The sequence below is a fragment of the Cyanistes caeruleus genome, chromosome 8 (genome assembly GCF_971803275.1).
Source record: "Cyanistes caeruleus chromosome 8, bCyaCae1.hap1.1, whole genome shotgun sequence".
Taxonomy (NCBI): Eukaryota; Metazoa; Chordata; class Aves; order Passeriformes; family Paridae; genus Cyanistes; species Cyanistes caeruleus.
This window is the reverse complement of record NC_141708.1, coordinates 15,608,486-15,630,045: the sequence shown is the minus strand read 5'-3', so window position 1 is coordinate 15,630,045 and position 21,560 is coordinate 15,608,486. Positions and strand designations below refer to the sequence as shown.

The 21,560-nt window shown below is 36.1% G+C and overlaps 1 protein-coding gene across 42 annotated transcripts in view; it reads left to right on the top strand.

Moving 5' to 3' along the window:
- CPEB3 (cytoplasmic polyadenylation element binding protein 3) overlaps positions 1-21,560 on the top strand; it is a 77,235-nt gene that overhangs the window by 36,617 nt on the left and 19,058 nt on the right. For 17 of the 42 annotated variants that reach the window (XM_086899550.1, XM_086899544.1, XM_086899554.1 and 14 more), the window contains exons 4-6: positions 3,031-3,087; positions 17,041-17,208; positions 18,999-19,088. In XM_086899550.1, coding sequence (XP_086755676.1) covers positions 3,031-3,087; positions 17,041-17,208; positions 18,999-19,088 — 315 coding nt within the window. Of the gene's footprint in view, positions 1-3,030; positions 3,088-12,381; positions 12,406-17,040; positions 17,209-18,998; positions 19,089-21,560 lie in introns of all 42 variants that reach the window. The other 25 variants (XM_086899566.1, XM_086899549.1, XM_086899577.1 and 22 more) reach the window with 2 other exon arrangements.

The following is a 21,560-nucleotide window of genomic DNA, read 5'->3' as shown; positions in this document are numbered from 1 at the left end:
TGCTCTAAAGAGGAATTGGGCTCTCAGCCAAGACAAGTATTACACATATTACACATGATATTACACATGCAGCAGAGCACCCCAGCAGTCCAGCCAGAAAAGTGTCTCCAAATGTTCTTAGGAGAGATAATTTAAGAAATTTAACAATGTAAGATAAGCAGCAGTACAGCCTAGGCTATACAAGAAATATCAAGCCTTCATTTATGCTCTGAAGTATTTCAAGACCAAGAAGTATACAACTAGATTTTTTTCTTTCTAAACTAGGAGTTGAAAAGACATAAAGGAGTGATTATTGTTGTAGCCTAACTGCAGTACTCTAAGTGTATGTTATAAAAGGACATAATTGAAAATATCCTCAGTAAATAGTTATGAAACTAAGACAGGCAGACTGAAAATGGCAGATGTACACTGAATACAAGTAGTAGAGATGTTGTTACTGGAAGGGTTCCTATTTATGATTTCACTGAACTGCTGAAATCCATAACTTCTGTGTTCTTAACTTCTCTGCATTTCTGTTTAGTGTGCTTAATATTCTTAAAAAGTAAACCCTTTATCTAGAGGTTTTGTTTTATAACTATAATTAGAAATATGTGCTTATATAGATTTCATAAATGTTCAGGTGACATGCATGTGTTTTTCCTAAAACTGATTGCTTTCCAGTAGTCATTTATGTGACCTAAATAGGTCTTTGAAGGTACATATTCTTAATTACATTTCACAGTTCTACATTTCACCTTTAAATTAAAAAATTATAATTTCCTTTTTGTGCTCTTTTGTTGTTCCTTAGATAATTATGAAGTTTTCTAATCTGCAGATGGCCTCTTTTTTTAATCGAATAATTTGCTTCAAGCAACAAAATATTAAAACATTATAACCTATATGAATGACTATATAATTGTTCATAATTAATTTGTTGTCTTATGATTGGTATATTGCTAGTCTCTTTTGAATTCTTTCAATACAGGTGTGCTTTGAAAGGATTCTATTAATCTGTTTCTTTAGAGTTGCATGAGGAGCCTCTGAAGATGTACAGAATTACCTTGCACACTGGCTTAGCTCAGTGGGAGAACATGTCCTTCTGCTTGTGCTGCTCTGTATTTTCTACTCCTCTTAAAAGATAGCTGACAAGAACTGTTTAAAAATAGCAGGCCAAGGGCAGGTGACAAAATGTCACACAAGCAGCACCTGGTCCAGTGACAGCCTGGAGGGAGGAAAAAAAACCAAACCCAGATGTCACAGATAGGATTCTATTTCTGAAGCTGGTCAAACAGCGGAATTTCAGCTTCAGTAGAGGAAAAGAGAAGGACCCATCCAAGCATTATGCATTCAAATTTTACTCTATTTTTTATAGTAATTTCCTTTTTTTTTTTCTTCTATTCCAAGTATTAATTTTACAGTACAAATTAGTACAGACACCTTTTCTCTTTACAAGTAATACCTATAACCTCACACTCATTAATACACTGTTCAGGAAAAGGGAATTAATGTCCATCTGGAGAGATGTCTGAAGTATTTTAGCAAAGGTTATACTAAATGTAATAATAGCAAGCTTTAATGTTTCTGCAGTGCCAGATTAATGTGAAAATATGTATAGGAGAATTATGTCTAATTAGGAAATGTGAAGTGGTTAATGGAAATCATCTCTTCAAGAAGATTTGCTCAAGGAGTTGGAAAGTAAAAATGGAAATTCTGTTTACCTTCTGTCCCCACTTCTTTCTGGAGGTACTCTTTGCTTCACAGCCTAATTGTGGTGGCATTCTTTTCTAAAAGGAGAAAATTTCAATGTGAAGAAAAGATTAATTTACTTTTCTTAACCTGCTTATGACTTAGTTTCAGAAGTGTATTGCAACTTCATGCTGCATCTGTTCAGAATGTTCATTACACCACAGCAGTTTCGGTGACTGGAAATAGAAGGCTTTAATTATCAATAGGAGTTAAAAATGTTGGAGAGGATTGGCTTAAGTTCTGCTTTCCTAGAGTTCATTTGTTAAAACTTGGGTTTGCAGAAGTGCAGGAAAATAACCATTGTATTGGTTTTTCAGTGTAGTGAGTGGATCCTGAGCTCCCATATTTGAGTGTCTGTGTAGTGAGGAAATGTAAAGTGACCTCTTCCTTAGCTCCCAAACTTAGACACAGACATAGAGATAGGAAAAGCCTATGAAATGGAATTATATTATATACATAAATGTACTTATGTTACTTAATTGAAATACATTTTTACATGGATATAATTATCCTTTTATATCTTTTTCTAAGTAAGGACTAATACAAATTACAGCTTGCAGATTTTCTTGGGTGCTTTAATTTAAAAAGTCCTATGACAAAGTGTAAGGTTTAATACTTCAACTCAGTTAAAAAGTATCCAAAGCTAATCTGAACAGCAATGCTGCTGTTGCCTCATTTCTTGCTTTAACAGTAAGTATGTTTCTCTGGACTAAGTCTCCTTTAGGTTAAGAATATCTATTTTTCAAAGTACATATGAATGTACTGCTTGAGAACAATATTCCTTCCAATCTGGTGTCTGATCTCAAATGGTAGGTGATGGGAGATTCTTAAGGAAGAATGCAAAACCAGAGTAAGAACTCTCTCTCCAACTATCTGTTAACTTGAAAGCTTCTGGTGCTGCATGTAGTATGAAAAAGAGTGATTTATTTTTTCTAATTAAATGAAGTTTTGTAATGCTGTACTTGCTGTTGGAAGCAAACTAAAAATGGCATAACTGCAGCAAAGTTGAACTTGAGGCCTTGTTTTGAAAGGGTAAGCATAATGCTTTCTTAGTGCAAAGTAAGGGAATGTATTAAAATAATTTTTTTGTTGTTTATTTTGTGATTTTCAGTATTTTAAGTACATAATACAGTACTGAATGTACTGTGGTGTTAAATATTTTAAATGTGTATTCTTGGGAAGTTGTCTTCAATAGGTGGAAGATTCAACTGCCCTGACCATATTCCCTTAGAAATTCTTCATATTAATGAATTCATTTCAGTTTTGAAATAAAAACATTTAAAATAGCTTTTGCTTACATTGCAGGGCGTATGGGAATAAATTTCCATCATCCAGGAACAGACAATATTATGGCTCTTAATAGTAAGTAGTTAATATCTAGTGATTTATATTGCCATGTTGAATTTTATTTCTTACATCTATTGTGTGTGTAGCTGCACAGTCAGACATAAATATGTGTAATGTTTGCACAGAAGTTCATATTCATTCTCTGAAAATGTTTTTCATAAATCAATCACCTCTGATTCTTTATATTAGCTTTGTAAAGGCTTTGTGTTTCACTGGAAGCTTCATAATGCCTGCTGTGGAAAATATTACAGAACAGTCTCTCTTGTTCCTTCTTTTGTGGGTGTGTATGTGTGTTAAAGCTGTAACTTTAATTTCTGGTATCTCTCCAGACATATTTCTTCCTGTTGGGATGAGCTGTTACAAGTTTTGCATACAATTACATGGACTGACGGCTTTGTTGGTTTCCATTATGTAGACAGGAATTGGGAGAATGTTTAGACATCTAAATAATGAGGGAAAACTGCACTTCACTGTGAGATTATTGTTTTTTTTGTGTCAGGAAATAAAAGTAAAATTAGAAGTCCAGTCATGAACATACAGACTCAAAAAACCTGGCAGAATGGATCTGGAAGACAGTTCCTGTGTGGGGAGGGTGGGGGCCAGGGTGTCAGGCAGCACCAGCATAACGCTGAACTGAACTATGCAAATCAAAGCAGAGTGTTTTGTCTGTCTAATCCTGAGAAATGGTGTTTTGAAATGTCCATTTTTATTTACAATGTTGCATTAGACATTTTAGGATTATTTACAAACTTCTCTAAAATTTTTTGCCTTTGAGCTGTCTGTGTAAGTTAGACTGTGTATAGCTGAAAACTGCAGGGGTTTTTTGTGTAGTACTAAGCAAAGAATAATTTATAGATGTGAATAACCAAAAATTTTTAATAGACAAGTTGCAAGGTGTTCAACATTTGGCTTTAAAGGGCAGCTTTTGAAACCTGTAAGACTTTGCTTGTGTTCTTCTTAGTTTTACACTGTTAATGGTGAGGTGATATTTTGGGGAGTTTTTGTTGTCACAGGTAGCATATAAGCCCATTTTCTTATGGCACCTGAAATTATGAGAAATCAGGTAATTCACTAGGAGAATGTTTTGTTTAATTAAAGACTTTATTAAAAGAGGAAGCTATTCATTCCTCTCTGTGTAAATAAGGTCTCCACAGCACAGTTGTCAGGTGTTTGACATGAATTCTGGTCTTAGAATCTATTTGTTGTTCTAAAGTGTGCATTTCAACAAGCTAACTGCAATAGAAATATATTTGTGAAGATGGGATACTATGACTGAATTTTGGGTAACCTTTAAAAATTGACAGTTATGATGAAATATACAGTAGTATTTCTTTTAAAGTCTAAAGATTTCTGAAAGATGGGAATGAAAAACTGATAGAAAAAGTTATACTATTTTGGGACAACTTGCCTTTATCTTAAATGAATGATGTGTTTTATTCTGATTTCTTTATGATGAAAATAATGAAAAAAACTTTTTACCTGTCTAATTTCTTTGACATTTTTACGGCAGCTATATACTCTAATAGTTTATAAAAAAACAAACACATTTTGTAGCTATTTTCCTGGTACATGGTTAAAATATCAGCATAGCTAGCTGAGGGACCAAAACTATATATATTTATGCATTTGCACTATTTAAAATATTATGGGTTTATTAAAATATTAACTGTTTAAAGATTTTAATGAAGGTGGAATCATAAATATGCAATTTATGGAAAATGAAATTAAGCACAAATCCAAAATCTGAATAAGTTTCCATATATTTTTCCTCTTCTGCAACTCTTCTACTTTCCTTTCTTTGCCAGGCAAGGCCACTGTGAAACCTGTTGTATTTTGCTTTTAAATCTTTGAAGAGCTAAGGATAAAAGCAAATATTCAAGTACACAAGCCTAAGAATCACTTTCTGTGATAGAAATCCTTTCTGTATTTAGCTAAACTTGAAAAATTTCGAGCTAGGTAATTCCCATGTTATTCATTGCCTTTTCCCTGTTGTGGGGAAATATACCAAGGAAAATTAGTACAAGAAGAAATACTCTTTTCTGTGCTGGAATGGCTGTGATTTGGGTTTTAAAAATAAAATAAGTTAAATAAAAAATCCCAACAGATACTTCATCGCAGTATTTTTTGGAATAATTTTGAGAACTTATGTAATGTCTTTAAATCATAATACTTGTCATATCTATGTTTAATTTCTGTGAAACCAGACACTCTCTGCTGAGTCTGCAAATCCAACCTTCACATTCTATTTAAAGTCTTTGCTTCATAAGCATTTTTCCCTTTTCCTGTGAAGACATAGTAATAATCTTTAAGATTTATTACTCAAAGCTCAATTTCACACTGACAATGTAGGCAATCTTTTGAAGTTGGAAGACAACATATGCTCATGCCAACAGCAATGCAAAACTTCACATGCTGTAGGGAGAGGGGAAGTTTTCTGGGGGATGTTTGTCTCTAGCTCCTTGTCATCCTCTGTGGCAGCACTTTCAATTGTACTTCAGCTGTTATTCCTGTTTATGCATTACAGCCTTTTGAAACTGGGGGTTTGCCCAGTTTTTTGTCTTGAGCTGCTGTTTTAAATGTTGGAGGGCATTGTTTGGTTTGAGGGAAGGTGTTGCTTAGCTGGCAGCACAGAGGGAGTGTGCTACCACTGTTCTGTTCATCACTGTGCAAGATGAATCATCACCATCTTAAAACACTTAGTTCTGAAATAATGAAATTCGTGGGGTAAAAGAGATTACTTTTAAATGCATAATTATTATGAATCTCTTCGTGTCATTAGTGGCATTATGCTTGTGTACATACAGAGTTGCACATGTGTATAAACATGTTTAAGTTATAAATGCTCTTGAAGTTCAGAATTATGCTTCTGTTGAGGAGCTCAGTGTTCTGATATTCAGACAGAGCTGAGCATAATCCTAAAGAGCATCTAAACAAAAGGAAGATGCAAATATTAGACTGGAAGCATTTTTGAAGGGGAAATAGTATAGCTTTTGTCTGTGCTAGAGCTAAATAAAATTTCTTTAGTTGAAACAGTGTTTTGAATCAATTAGTGACACAAAATAATTTTTAAATACTGAGCTACATACTACAAGAATTTTTATAAACTTTCATCTATAACACCTTACTAAAATAATTGCTACTGTAATTTGTGGAGGAAATGTGGCATAAATTTAACTCAAAGGTGTCCTCCATCCTTTCTCTTGCTAATATTCAATACCATTTGTAGCCATTCTGCAGCCATTGCTTCTCTTGACTGTATGCTCCTTTCTACTTAGCTGAATAACTAGGACTGAGTGATCAGCATGAATGCATAGTCACCTACATGGTAGGTGGTGAGCTGTCTTTAGGGCTTCTTGGGAACTCCAGAAAGCCACAATAACTTCAGTGGAAGGGAAGTATGGCAGGTGAAAAATGGAGATGGGAATAAATGAGGGTGTGTGATCTCTATAAGGAAACACTGAAGTGTTATGCTGGGATCCCAAAAAATCTTCTGTAAAATAAATGTAGTCTAAAGGTAGTTAAATGAACACATGAGAAAAACCCCTTTGTGAAATGCTGGAATTCTGTTTTTTGTAAAGCTCCTTTGTACAGTGACTTTGCAGTCCTGTTGGGCTACAAATGTTCCATCTGCTTCCACTGTTCATTCTTGTCTCATACAAAAATGTGTCATCTCTGAGGTCTGGTGCTATTTGCTCTCCATCTGACTGTCTTTTCATTAGTGTAATTTAGTTCTATTTATTCAGGGTACAATAATTTGAAAAAGACATTAAGGATCTGGGGCACCTTTTTAGATGCCTGTGTTGAGATTTTGGTTTTGTTTTATTAATCCTGTTTATGTGGGGAAGTTGTCATGCCATGACAGGAAATGTAATGACAACAAAATTATTTTGTTTTTTATTTGCATGTATCTGTTGTTTTTAAAATTGCCTTGTCTCCTAAAGAGCTATTGTACTTGGCTCTTCCTGATGTGTTGTTTTCAAACACATATAGTATTTAGATATAAAAGCTGCTGAAGTAGCATGTTATATTTACAAGTTTTGCCAGTGCTGCTGTTATACCCTGAAATAAACTGCTCCAAATAGAAAGCTTGTTCAATTACTTTTGTCTTGCAAGATCATGGCTTGGCATAGTTTAATAGCTAATAAAAGCTTTCTTTTTGTATTGATAATATTCTGGGCAAATGTGTGTCTAAATTCCAAGAGGCATCCATCTCATCTAATAGTTTAGTTCTTGCCTATAGGAATTTGCTGACCTCTTTAGCCCAGTTGCCAGGCTGGGTTACTAATGTGTCACCATCTTAATAGCATATATGGAATAGCAGAAAGGAATAAAAAACACTGAGAGAATTAAAGGTTTGCAAAACCAGACCTGATGTAGCTGTGAAGAGATCTGAGTTAATATAACTGGAGGGGGGAAAAAAATGACTGATGTGAAGTGTGAGAGAGCAAAGGCAGTGAGGTTCAGAGGAGTCCCAGAGTGTGGGTGCTGTCTCTTTGCACATCACCTTGTTAGGTTGTTCAGAACCAGCTGTACAAGCAGTTGGTACTGATGCTGCCTTGTGAGGTGGGCTTGCTGATATTTCAAAGTCCTTTCTATACCTATTTAAATTTTAAAAAGGGTGAAGGGGAAAGCAAGGGAGCAATAGTAAGTACATGCTTTTTTTTCTTTCTTCCTTTCAGTTTTTTATATTGGCATCTGCACTTCCAGAGATCCGATTTGGCTGTTACTGAAGGCAGTATCTCTTATCAGTGGCTGCTTAATGCTTTTTCTAGCAGAGGAAGATTTCTTAAATCATCTTCCTCTTAATCCAACTTCAGCTCTTTAATATCTTTTTGTTTGTTTGTTTATTTTCCTCACCACGTTTCCTGCCTCACAACCCTACCAATGTGCTTTCCTTTCATCTTTGTGATCCTCTCTATTGTGGGTTAGTGCCATCTGTTTCCTCTGAATTTTAAGATTTGCCAAGCTACTCCAAGAGCATTATATATTATGCTGGAAGACATGAAGCAGCCTGCCTGTTAAAAATGTTTTATTGTTAACAGATTTTTTAAACTATGATGAAAAGATGAAAATAGATAAGCCTTCCCTCCTGCACTGTTGTTTGGCTGTTCGTGTGCCTCAGGAACCTAAGCTGGTTTTGGGTATTGAATGCAGTTCATGTGTTTGATCAAGTGTTTGAGGCCCAGTGTGTGGGACTTAGCTGCACACAGCTTACATGTAGATGGTATTTTTCTGGTGATGGGATTCAGTTCTATCTGTATGTGAGCATATGTTAGCAGGGAGATTGCTGCAACACTTGCGTTGTTAGGAAAAAATCAACCAAAAGGGACTGTTGAGGTTCATATAACCAAATTAATATAGTGCTCATCTGCACATCCAGCCCATCTATGAGTGGAAGTTGAGAACCACCTTTTGAACCACTCACAGATGAGTGTCCATCTTTTCAATTCTTCTGGATTATCTCTCTGTTGCGGAAGAACACATTGCATAATTATACTTGATTCTGTCACCTTCCCTCAGTTCATGAATGCATTTTCCCTGGTATTTTAATTCACTTGTAAACTTCCAGATCCGTAAGAACTTCAGAGACCCTCTGTTCAAAAGCAAAAGCTTGACATATTTTTCTTTCTGATCTTAGAAAATCATTGCATAACTCATAATGTCCTAAAGCAAGTATTGTTCTGAACTGCTGACTGCTTCAAGAATACAAATGAGTGTTCCAAGCTAGAAATAAGATTCTGGTACCTTATAAATCAAGGAGGTTCCCAGTCTTGTCAAATAAACTTTTCTTTAGCCAGTATAGCTCCAAAATTTTTAGTCTGGAAATGTTGACCTCTTTTTTTCATAGAGGTAATGCTGTTTTACACCAATTTAAGATGTGTCTTCAGAATTTCCTTGAAGTGTGCATCTTTGATATCGTGGCCACATAATTGCATGAACAAAATAATTACCAGAAGTGAAGAAAGAATGTTCTTAAAAAATCTCAAAATACTTTCTATTAAGTCTTCCATAAAAGGTGAGAATACAAATCAATTTTGCTGCCTGTTTCTAAATTTGAAATTACATGATCAAATTTATTCTGAGTTATAATATGGAGAGTGTGTAGCTCTAGTCCTTTTGAGTTAATGTTTTACGGATTCACAAATTTATTGTTTCCTAGGACTGCTAATTATTTGATACAAACACAAGGTGCAGTTTCAGTCCCATATTATAATAAAACAGTAAAAAAATCCCAGGAAAGTTCTTTTTCATCAGTTTTGTGTAGCTTTGAGATGCAGTTAAAATCTGAGCAGTTAATTTGAGTGAGTTTTGATTTATTGCAACAATGGGCAATATTAGCTGAAGGCTTTGGGGAATTCCAAAGCATTAACACTGAGTTTCCTTAATTTCATTGTAAGATTTGAGGTTTGGGGATTTGCTCTGCTGGTTTGTTAAAAGCTTGTTAAAGTTCTGTCCTTCATGATGCAGTTTCATGTTCATAAAAACTCACTTGGCTTCTGGGATGAAATGAGTTAATAGTTTCAGGAGAGTTATCAGCAGGTGAAAAAGAATCTGTTGTTCCTTTGCATTTGAGGCCGTGCAATTTGGGACACAGCAGTTACGTAATTTTGGACCTGACAGTTACAGAACATTGCTAAGGATGGACAAATACCAATGCAGGGATGATCCTGCTGTGAGCTGCACAGTCCATCAGCCACTTTTTACATGGGAAAATGTGCTTATCTCCTCTTAAAGCACCTGGGTTTGCCTTAACACTGTAATGATCTAGGAGGTACCTAGGGAAGAATCATTTCTGTTGAATTTCAGGAGATGGTTTTCTGTGCAAAAAGACATTTATATATGGCACCAAAACTGGTACACAGGGATCAGATGCATTGATGGGGGTACAGTTTAAGGAGCTCCCAGTTGCTTTTTGTCTTCTGTTGGAATTGCCAAAGAGAGAAAGTAACTCCATATACGTAGTATATGTAATAGTAATTTCATTGTTTGTAGTAACGCAGTAATCTTATTTTCTCCCAAATGTCTTCATTCAAGAATAATTTCTCAATTGTTTACTTTCTAAAGTATTTACTCAAACTGGAGGCATTTACCCGATGAGCTATTCCTGCTATTTAATCTGTTGTGCTGTGAATTTTGACTTGTGAGCAAGATGGGTATTTTTTAATTAACTTGTTTCAAATGACACATTCTAACTTCACATCATGAGAAAGCAACATAATAAAGTGTGCGTTGACATTCTGAAGTTGTCATGCTGAATAACTCAACTTCTTGGAAAAAAGTAACATTTTAATACAAATACTAGTTAAAACTGAGATAATTTTCAAAATATGTGTGTATATGTATACAAAATATAAAGAGCAATGGTGAAACTTCACCTGCTTTGAGTACTTAAATGTAATGCAATGTTTTTAAATCAGCAAAAACTGACTTGCCTGTCTATCTGTTTAAGTGAATTGCACTATTGTGTCCCTGGAATTTACACGCAAATATACCTTTAGTGAGTTTCATTAACTTTTATGGACATAAAGAATTGTGTGTGAATGCAAATATATGTTAAAAGTATTCTGCAGTGCGCTATTGCATAAAAGTGTTGTAATTCATGAGTAGCAATAGGGTATTCTAAAATTTACAGAAGCCTGTGGAAGATTTCTGCCATCTTGTACTAATCTTGATCAGAGCCTAAAAGTTTACATTAAGCATATAAAGCTTTGTTTTCTTCAGAAGAAACACAAGAATCTCTTTCATCTCATACTGAAATAATGCTTCTTTATTTAATTTTTAGATTGGTAACAATCTTAGAAACCTCCTTCAGATAAATTGTTCTCAGAATGTGTCCATAACTCTACCTTGAAACATGCTTTTTTGTGGGAATGTGGGCATTCATCAAGACAACAACTTGCTACAAGAGATCTGACAATAATTCTTTGCCAACATAATAACTAATAAAATAGGGCAGTAACTAGAAAGCAGGAAGACAAATTTAATTTTTGCTACAAAGCCAACCTTAGTGTTAATTCTCACTATTGCCTGCTATGCAAGAAGCAGAGTCTCTCTCAGGGCTTACCAACCACCGTACTGTGGCTGAGTAGCTGTTCACACAAACAGCTCCTGCTTGTCTTCATGTTAAACATAAATTGCAGAGCAGTTCATCGTAGCCCTTGAAATTTTTTAATTCCCCCAATGACATACTCATGTCATGCCTTTTTGTGACCTCACTGGTAGTGGAAGAAAAAAGATGCAGGGTTATGGTGTTTCTTCAGGGCTTGAGGAAAGAAGCTGCTTGAGTAGAAGAGAGGTGCCTGTGCTGAAGGAGGGCGAGCCTTGCTCTGGGTAGCCCCGGGTCCCTTGGTCAAAAGCAAAGTAGCCAGGGAATGCTGAGGGTTCTGGTGGGATACCTGGGTGTGTAGGGCAGGACTGGAAGGCACTGTGTTAGCTTTGGAAGTAAGAGATGGGATTGGGAAGGAGGAGCACTGATAGTGTTACAATGAGGAGAGAAAGAAAGAAAATAAACCTCTGTTACCCCTTACCTAAGGTCACTTCTGTTGAAAAACCCTGCATGATCCCCAGCCTTCCACGTTTGATTACCTTGGAAGGATAGACAGCTTTTGTGATAGATTGGAGATCCTGTGTAGAAGACACGTGTTTTCCAGATTATTTTCTGTTTTTCTAAAATTTCAGCTCAAAAATGCTGGTTTTTGCATTTGCCACTACATCACAAAATACTGTTCTAAAAGTGTCCAGCATTGTGGATTTGCCATTGATGCGTGTCTCATTGAAATGCTGTGTTAATTCTGGTAGTTATGAAGGCATTTTGTCAATCTACTTTTATTCATCTAAACGTACTGGCTATTGGGGTCATATTGTTTTAGTAGGATTTTAGTATTTAATATATAGTTATTTATTTAAATATTAAATATTACATTTGAAACATAACTGGAAAATATGTTCTCCACAGCTGTTTAATAAAATGCAAAATTAGATGTTTACTGCCACTTAAAACCATGATCCTAAATTATTTTATAATATTGTCCTATATGCCTGATTTTTTAATACCTTTGCCCTTTACTATGTAGAAAACTTTCACAGCAGGTATGTTCCTATTTTTGTTTTTTTTTTTCTTTCCTGGCTGTATCATCGTCAACTTTTTTTTCTTGTCTTGTTTGAATTTCATCTTGCACTTTTAAATGTCTTTTCCTTCTTTATGGTGGGAGGGGAAAAAGAGAAGAAGTAGAAGCTACATTTTCATTGCTTTTGGAGCTAAATCTAATGACAGCTGTACCGACAATTTTCTTCTGTGTTTACATGCAGCCAGGAGCTATGGGCGGAGAAGAGGTAAAAGTATTTACTAAATGTTTTGTTTGCTGAATAGTGAGAGAAATAAATATTTAGTATTTTTGTGATAAGATGATGTTACCAATTTTAACAGTATTTAGTTGATCAATTGCTTTGTATAAATCAGTCTCATATTCTTCCCTTGCAAAACAGCTCCCTTTTAACAGCATCTTAAAGCAATGATGATCCTGAGCTGATAATTTCATGTTGCTATTACTTGAGAACTGGAGGATGACTGAATGTAAAGACTCTCATGACACATATTTGTGAATTGAAGTGCACTGTACAAAAAAAGATCGGTTTTGGGTTTGTTTGGTGTTTGTTTGTTTTGTATTGTAGTGCAGTCTTTAACTGCTGCATTGAACATTTGAAAATTACTTTTTTTCTTACATGAAACAGCTTTTGCTGAATATTTGAATTATGCTGAATTCATGACATTGAATTGCCTCAGATAGTACATGTAAATACCAATACTAGTAACTGTCCTGAACAGTGAACATTGATAATAATTTTGAAAAGATACAGTATTTGAGCACATTTTAACAGCATTTCATCATAGACAACTCTCAAAGCAAAAGCAACATTGATAAATGTACAGTGCTGCATATCAGTTTATTCTGAGTGACAAATGAACAAGGACAATAGCAAATCCAATAGCTGTACCAAGCAAGCCACTAATGGAGCTTACAATTATGTCCTGTGCTGTACCTTACACAGACTGGTTGTTATTGAGAAGATAACAGTGAAAATAGCAGCTTTTAACAATTACATTTTAGGCAGTGTCACTTGCATAGAGTACTTTAGCATTAAACTTAATTTTATCTTACTTTCCATGAAGTTCTCTGCCAGTTATGCAGGTGACATTGCCTCCTTTTCCAAATGTATAATTTGCATCATGTTTGTGAAGAGCCTTAGAGGCAGATGTATCCATTACCCAGACCAATAGTGTCTAAGGGCTTGTAATTTGTATGGATTGAGGTGGTAGGCTGTACAGAACATACTAACACAGCTTGTAATAAAGAATTTGCTCTGATTTTGTTCAAAGCTGACTCATTTTAGTGTTTATTTGATAGCTAAATCTGAAACAAAAATATTCAAATTTTCCTCACAAACTTACCTTCCTGTTTTTTCCCACCTGAAGAGATCAGGCCACTGTTAACAGATGTTGAAAGTATTCTAATACTTAGACTTTTTCAGTGCTTTCTTCGTACTGAATGAAATCAGGAAGTATATGGAGTATACAGTAAGGTATACCCTCTGTGCACATGAACACTGTTTAATTTTATTTTAAGATTGAGGTGTTTCCAGATTGATCAAAAGGCACAAACGTATGAAAGGAGGTAGGAATCAATAGGATACTATACATTACTTGCAATTTGTGTTTACTTGTAGAAGCAAAATACAATAATGCAGAAGTAGTTGTGATGAATGTAATTTAGGCTGTTTTATACAAATATTAGTGGAGACAAAACAGGGCAAACAAGTTCTGAATGTGCTGGCTTTTCATATTTATTTTTTTTTCCTCACTACCAAGAAGCATGTTTCATTCCACAAGACTTGTTTCCTGTGTGAAATGCAGGCTTTTCCATACTAACAAGTAGATTTGTGTGTTTGTGTGTCTACCATTAATACCATTAATGTTAGGGATTTTGACTTGCCTCATTCATATTAAAGTCTGTGATGTTCATGCTTTATCATTACCTTGACTTTTATAATGTTGGTTTTGAGCTTTCTTAAGCATGAAATTCTACAACAGTCTGTTAAAAAATGTGTTGGATATAAAATATTCTCATATATCCTTCTCTATTATTGCTTTTACCATTTGCCATTGGGATGATATGCAGAGTAACCACAGGCAAGTCTGTGCAAGGACTGCAAAAACTATTTTATGTTATACTTGGATATTTTAATTAGTGTTTGATTTTGTCACTGTGACTAAGCATCTTTAGTGAGAAGAGGTTTTGTTGGACATTTCTTGAGGCTTGCCATAAACTCTCAGTTCTCTACTTGATTCTGTTTTATTTAAGAGATAAGCATGTCTTTGTAGGTATTACGTCTGGAGCTGTTGAATCATGTTCTTGGTACCTTGTTTTTTAACTTTTACAACCAGTTTTTCAGGTACAGATGTAAGCACCGCTGTGATAATCAGCCCAAACTATTTTGCTACACTGACAACTCAGAGATGCCCAGGCAGGGGTACAGGAGTATTTTACAAAAAAAGTGCATTTAGTGATGCTTTCCTGCTTTCCCATAATGCTCTCCCTGAAATTTGCCCTGGGGGGTCTCTTGAGGTGGTGTTTTAATATTTATTGCTTTAGATTGCATTTTTCTCCTGTTCTTACTCATTCCCTTTTGTAAGCCTACATAAATTTTTCAACATCCCAAAAAGTCTAGCAAGGATTTCCAAAGTTTGCCTTGCTTTCTGCCTTGGCATGTACTGATTGTGTTCAATGCAGTTTATTTTTGCCTTACTGGAGGGGAGACGGTGAACAGTCATTCCCTATTCCCTTGTCTTTAGACTTTCCATGATTTTAAATTTATTCTTACATTTAGCTCTATACTTAGCTATAAACTTATAGAACATCTTTTGCATTGATTTAAGATGAGTGCAGTACTTATAGACTGCCAAGTGTCTGGCATGGTGCTTAGAGGTGATACCTTGCTTTCAAAGTTGCTGTGAATTTTTATTACTTCCTTCAGAAATCAGTCTCTTCTGCATTTTAGTTGAACACCTTGTTATTCATTTGATATGTCATCTTCCACTAAAGGTTCATGTTTGTTGTTTGTTTACTTATTTGTTTACAAGAAGGTAGGTTGATGGGCAGGAATTAAAAGATGATTTATCTCTTCAGTAATGTCAGTCTCTGAGATATTTTCAGATTTCCTGCTTTTCAATGAGTGTTCTGACTTCGTATTTTTACATGGTTGTAGTATTCTCAATTATTTTTTCTCTCATGCAAATGTTTTCTTTCATATTGAAATGCATATGTTTATACACGTGCATGACCTGTTTGTCCATTAATGAAATATTCATCAAAAGTCTTTCCTGCTTTTTGCTCTAAACCCACCATTACTGACTGCAAGTCTTTGGTAGCATCTCTACATCCTTCTCTGATTGTGGCATTTACCTGGTTTTTTATGTTGATGTGTAAATAAATGGTAGGATTTTTGCTTCAGTGGATTTTTGTGTCTGTGATCTCTGTCAGTGTTTAACATTCAATATATTCTTTTTAATCAACACTTTTCTAGTGCTTGATGTTTGTAAAAAAAAAAATCAGGTTGGTGTTGTGTGTCAGTGAGAGCATCCTTCCTGACTTTGTTAGCTTGTTTTCCATATACAGGATTACAGTTTCTTTTTGTAATCTGTCCTTTGTTACTGGAAACAATTACTGATATTTTCAGTGTATATGTTTTTCTGACTGCTATCCCTCTGTCTTGATTTTACTCATTGCCCTTGTTTTTATTTCCTTCACTTCCCTGTGGTGTTAATACCAGTATGGTATTAATCCTAGGCCAATTTCATGTGATCCATTACCTTTCAATTTAATTATGAGCACTTACAAAAGTATAAATACATTTATATTTGTAATCAACCCCCCTATAAACTGTTTGTATCAATTATAATTCCATCCCTGGGAGCCATCCTCCACAGTATTAGGGTACAAATAGCTTTTTCAGAGTTGAGGTGTGGTTCCTATTTAATACATCTCTCTACTATTGCAGGATGTATTTTTCAACTCAGGTATTGGGAAGTGCTAAATTCCGAAGTTAGCAAGGATTGCTTATATGCAGTCTTTGAATACTTTTTTATCCTCCTTATTAATAAATCTGTTCTTAAGATAATGTGTGTATACTTTGTTAGTAATAGCAACAAATTAATCACATCAGATGGTTACAAATAAATTCTTTCCTTTTCATTACCAAACTGAGGAGCAGCCATTCAAGTTGATTTTGCTCATTCATTACTAAAAGGATATTTTAACTCTGAGTAACAAACAGGCTGACAGGCTGTTCTAGCTAACAATATTTTCCTTCAAGTGCAAGTACTTTGTGGTTTATTTAACAAGATTTTTTTTTTTTGTTCACTTAGTTTCTTCACTTTGTGTTCAATGTCCACAATACAATGCTTTTCCATGTTTATTTTGCTGTTTGCCCCCCCTACTCAGCATGGGCCAATGTTCCATGGAGATGGAAGTGCTGCAGTCCTTGTCAGGATCCTGTACAGCACTCAAAGGACTGTCCTGCTCTGCAGTGCAGTGGCTTGAGGGATCTTGAGATCATTCCTTCACGATCTGTTATGGAAGGTCTAAATCTCTAAGAATTGGTTTGAAATGTAAATCTTGCAAATGTTATTTCTATGGCTATGACACATAACTTCATCAGACAACTTATTTTTTGTTTCTATCCATTCACATGGGTTTGCTTTAAAGCTAAATTAGGTTTATTGTCTTGTAAGGGTTATACACTCTTGGAAAAATAGAAAAAATACTAATGAACATGAATTGGAGAGCTGGACCACCTAGTTGCGTCCTTTAATGCAAGTTCTATTAAAGTAAATCAGTAAAAGTTTTTTACTGAAGTATTTAATTCTCCAGGAAATAGCGTTAACTACAGATCCTACAAAATGTGTTGCAGGTCGCTCTTCACTCTTTCCTTTTGAAGACGGCTTCCTAGACGACAGCCATGGTGATCAGTCGTTATCCTCGGGTCTCAGCTCTCCGACACGCTGTCAAAATGGGGAAAGAGTGGAACGCTATTCTAGAAAGGTGTTTGTTGGAGGTCTTCCTCCTGACATTGATGAAGGTACTGTGAATCACTTGCATTGCTGAGATGTGGGAATTGGCTTTCATATAATTGCTATTAAAAATGTCAGATTTTCATAGAATCAAATGGATTTTCTCAGGCGTGTCTCTTACAGTGCTCGTGGTCTTACTTAGAACAAACACACACTACCACCCCCTGCAACACCTGAGAATTTACTTGATGTTCTTGGGTACTGTAGATCAGAAGAGATGGAGACACAAGTGGCTGCATAGCAGGTCTTCTGATCTGCATGTCTTCCCACGACTGTAAAGTGGGAAAACTTAAAAAGGGAACTTGGTGGGTACCGTCTCTCCTCCATAGTCTTCTTCTATTCTTGGATGTGGTTGACTTTAGAGACTTTCTTAATGCAGTCTTTACCAAAATACCGTGGGCTTTAAATAACCAGCTCTTATACCCAGCATGTATGCAGGGTTCAGATGATAAATATAGGGTAATAATATGGTTACAAAGTAATAACCTGCTTAGCAAGGGTGGTCAGAGTTTTCTCAATTATTATCTGCTCTACTTGTGTGTGCCCTCCCCAAACCCTTACTCCCAAACTAAAATCATGACCATTTTTGGGGTATTTTTCAGAGCTGGAATATAGCTGGAATCTACCACTGTTTAGCTTCAATGGGCATACACAGGGAATCTGAGAATGCCTTATAATGAAAAGAGGGAGATGTCTGATCTACTAATCTGAAGCCTAAACTATGTACAGTTTTAATGAAGAAATTTTATGAGTTGCCTATCTATGTTTACAGACACCTCAAATGCAATTGCCATGTCACACCAAGAGTTGCAGGGCTGTTGTATGTGGTCTGATGGGTAATCTGGGTTTGCAGCTGTAAGAAGCAGCAGCCCAACAGGGACAGCTGATGTGAACATTGCTGGGTCACTCAGAATCAAAATACATGCCCAGTCTGTCCTGTGAGGAAGTAACATGGTCACGCTCTTTCCTGAGAGATCTCCTTCAGTAGCCCTTTCTCCTTCAGCTCTTCAGGTACACAATGTGTGTATTCTGTCTCCAGATGCTTGAAAAATCTGGCATGCAGTTGATGGGGTCAGAGAAACTGGACACATCTCAAACAGCAGTCCAGAAACTGGAAATCCCTCCTGCCTTTTCTCCTGATGGCTTGTTACTCTGATCTACCTAACATCACATTAGACAGTTTTAAACTAATTCTTTTTTTAAAGTACATTTAAAAATGTATCGAGAAAATAAGATTTTTTTTCAAAAATTATTTAAAATACTTCTTTTCTGAAGGATTTACATGTAAAACTATAGGATAGCTCATGATGTGTGTTATGTGGTAGTTCCAAATTGATGCTTAAAAAGTGAAGAAAAAACTTGGTAATTCAAGGCAGATTTCCTGAGGGGCCTGAGGAAGGTGAAGTGCCCACAGTGGCATGACCTGCTGCAGCCTCTTTCTAGGGCAGGCTGCAAGGAGCAGCCGTGCTGACATGGAGCTCCTCCGTCAGTCCCATGTGGCTGCATCTGACCCTGCTTTGTGGCTATAATTAGAAATAGACTGCAGCTGAAGCATATTCACTTCTGATAGATCATGTTTGCATTTAATCCTGCTGCAGACTTCCATTAGTGGAATGTAAAATCACTTTTTTAAGCAGCCATGTACAGCACAGAGATGAAAGAATATTTAGGCATCCTGTATGGACATTATTGCAATTTTCACTGTTCTTGTTTTGTTTTTTAAGTAAAAACTTTTTTTCTGTCTTGCCACTGTCAGTTTTTATGTTCTCTCTAAGGTGCCTCATTTGTTTTTTTGCAGATGAGATCACTGCCAGCTTTCGTAGGTTTGGACCTCTTGTGGTGGACTGGCCTCACAAAGCTGAAAGCAAGTCATATTTTCCACCTAAAGGTAATTAGTTTAAAATACACTTAAGAAGGCTGTTCTGGTAAAAGGAAATTACATCTGCAATGTGGCAATCCACTGTAAAGCAAAGTTTTGACTCTGTGGTGAATTTTCTATCTTTCATCAAGCATCTTTTCAGACACTGTCATGAAGGGAAAAAAGCTCGCAATTTGCTTACTGAAATGTGCTCCTCAGTGTGCACTTCTTCGGGACACCTTGAACCCTTGAATGATGCCTTAATTTGTACCAGCAGTAGGTAGAATGCAAGTTGCAGGTGTTTCCTAGTTGATGCTGTTGTGGTTTGCATATTGCAAAACCCATGGGAATAAGAGCTGGAAGTGACTTGGATTGGGTCCCTGGGTTGGGTGCCCAGTGCTTCACAGGGAAGTGACTCCAGCGAGTGCTGTGACCCAGGAGCCGCGATCCTGCTCAGAAGCACGAGCTCCGCGCCAGGGCTCCCTGGAGCTCAGAGTGGGCTCTGCTCAGAGAGCACCAGGGCCACAGGGATGGGCCAGAGTGTGTGCAGGTGGGGCAACCTCTTATCGGTCAGCACAATGGTATGCAGACCTGTTCTGGGTGAGAAAGAACACTTTATGGGAAATCTCTTTGGGAGGGTTACTTGGCTAAATCAAACTGCTCTTACTGTTCCCTGGTCTCTCTGATTTTGTACAATACATTCTGCTCTCTTTCACATCTGCCTCTTGCATGTAGTTCCTGAGTTTGCTCATGATCTGAAACAGTAGAAGGAAGTTGTACACAAAATTTCTGGTCTATACGCAAAGATTTTAATTCCTCGTTGACCCTGGAAGCTCTTAATTGCTCATTAAGGCCACTGATTATTTTGGCAGAACAGTGGGCTAATCTAATAGCTAATCCTGCAATATTTTGATAGATATATTTTGACTGTAAAAACACACAAATAAAAGCCAACTTAAATTATTTGGGAGCTTAATTGCTGGAGGCGAGATAACACTGTGACAAATACTTGCCCTGTAAACAGTACTTGGGACACTTAAAATCAGAAGAGGAACCCATACATGCTTCCTCTTTCCTGTTCCATTCTCAGCACTCAGCCTTGCTGTCAGCAGTTATGCAATATCTGTTCTTGAATTTAAAAGCAAGCAGCCTCAAAACCAGCAAAAAACCACCCCAAACCTCAACCACACTGCAATATTCCCAAGGACAGTTGGTAAAATATATGCTGTTCCCTTTTTATGTTATTTTTAAAGATCTTTGGGGTCTTTATGGTTAATGAATTATAATTGTGCCTTCACTCATAAGGTGTTTTTTAAAAAAAATTAGAAAAGCCAGCTTCTCCTTGTCCTTATTATCTCTCAGCATTCTCTGCTTGTTTTCCCTTTTTTTATTTTTTTCCTCTTATTAATTCAGTAAGGAACTATATGTTAAATTAACATGGGACTTCCAATTTTGATATTTCTGTATCTGATTGTGGACTAGTTATGCCTTGACAAACTTGTAAAATATTTTTGAGTAAGATCTATTTTAGCAGAAGACAAGGGAATGCAGCCTCACTTCTATTTTTGTCATGATTCTAATATAGGAAACAGCTTTCAAAGCCCCTGCCAGTTGCCCTGAACGTCTGTCTGAAAGTGCTAAACAACAGTCAATCCCAACTGTTCCACATTTATTTATATCTGCCTTCTTAGTTATCAGTCAGGGCTGCAGCATCAGACATCCTGCATGCCTGCCTCTGACATTCACTTTACAGTCATGGTGAGCTCCATAGGTCAAATGTACTTGATTTTCTATGATCCTGTACAGGCAGCACCTACCTAGAAGACAGAATATTATTTCCAGGAGTCAAAGGGTAAAGTTTCTATGTCTGTTCTAATTTTTCCACAGATTTTTTGTCTTTTCTTTTTTTTTTTTTTTTTTTTCCCAATAAAGAGTATTTACTTTTCAAAGTTATTACGGAATCATTTTCATAAGCATCACAATAAAATGTCTCCAATGCTGGTTTTGATCAGAAGTTCCTTTAGACCTAAAATTTAAGTTGGTGGGCTTTGATTTTGGATTTTTTTGTTTTACTTTCTTATTTTAAGCAGTTTTGGTGCATTATTGGATGTTTCCTTAAAAAATGCAAAAAGAGATATTTGAAATTATGCTTTGTGCAAAATTCAGTGAGACTTACTCAGCTGTCAAGTCTCATGAATTCAAATGTTTTCTCCCTTCATTTTTCTAGATTTCTTGTTGCATTTCATGCTGCATTGCTAGTTTGTAAATTCTCTGACATTTTGAATATGAGTCTTTCAAATGGAAAACATGTCCAAAAAAACAAAGGACAATTGAAATTATAGAGGAGAAAACGAGCTCGGGTTTGTATGCTAGCAATCTTGAAAGAAAACAAGAAAAATGAATTGTTGGAATGAAGCGGGGACGATGCAGAGGCTATTCACACATTGATAAAGCCTGACCTTCAAGGCTTCTCCCACCTCCTTGAATGTTCCCCAGAGGCAG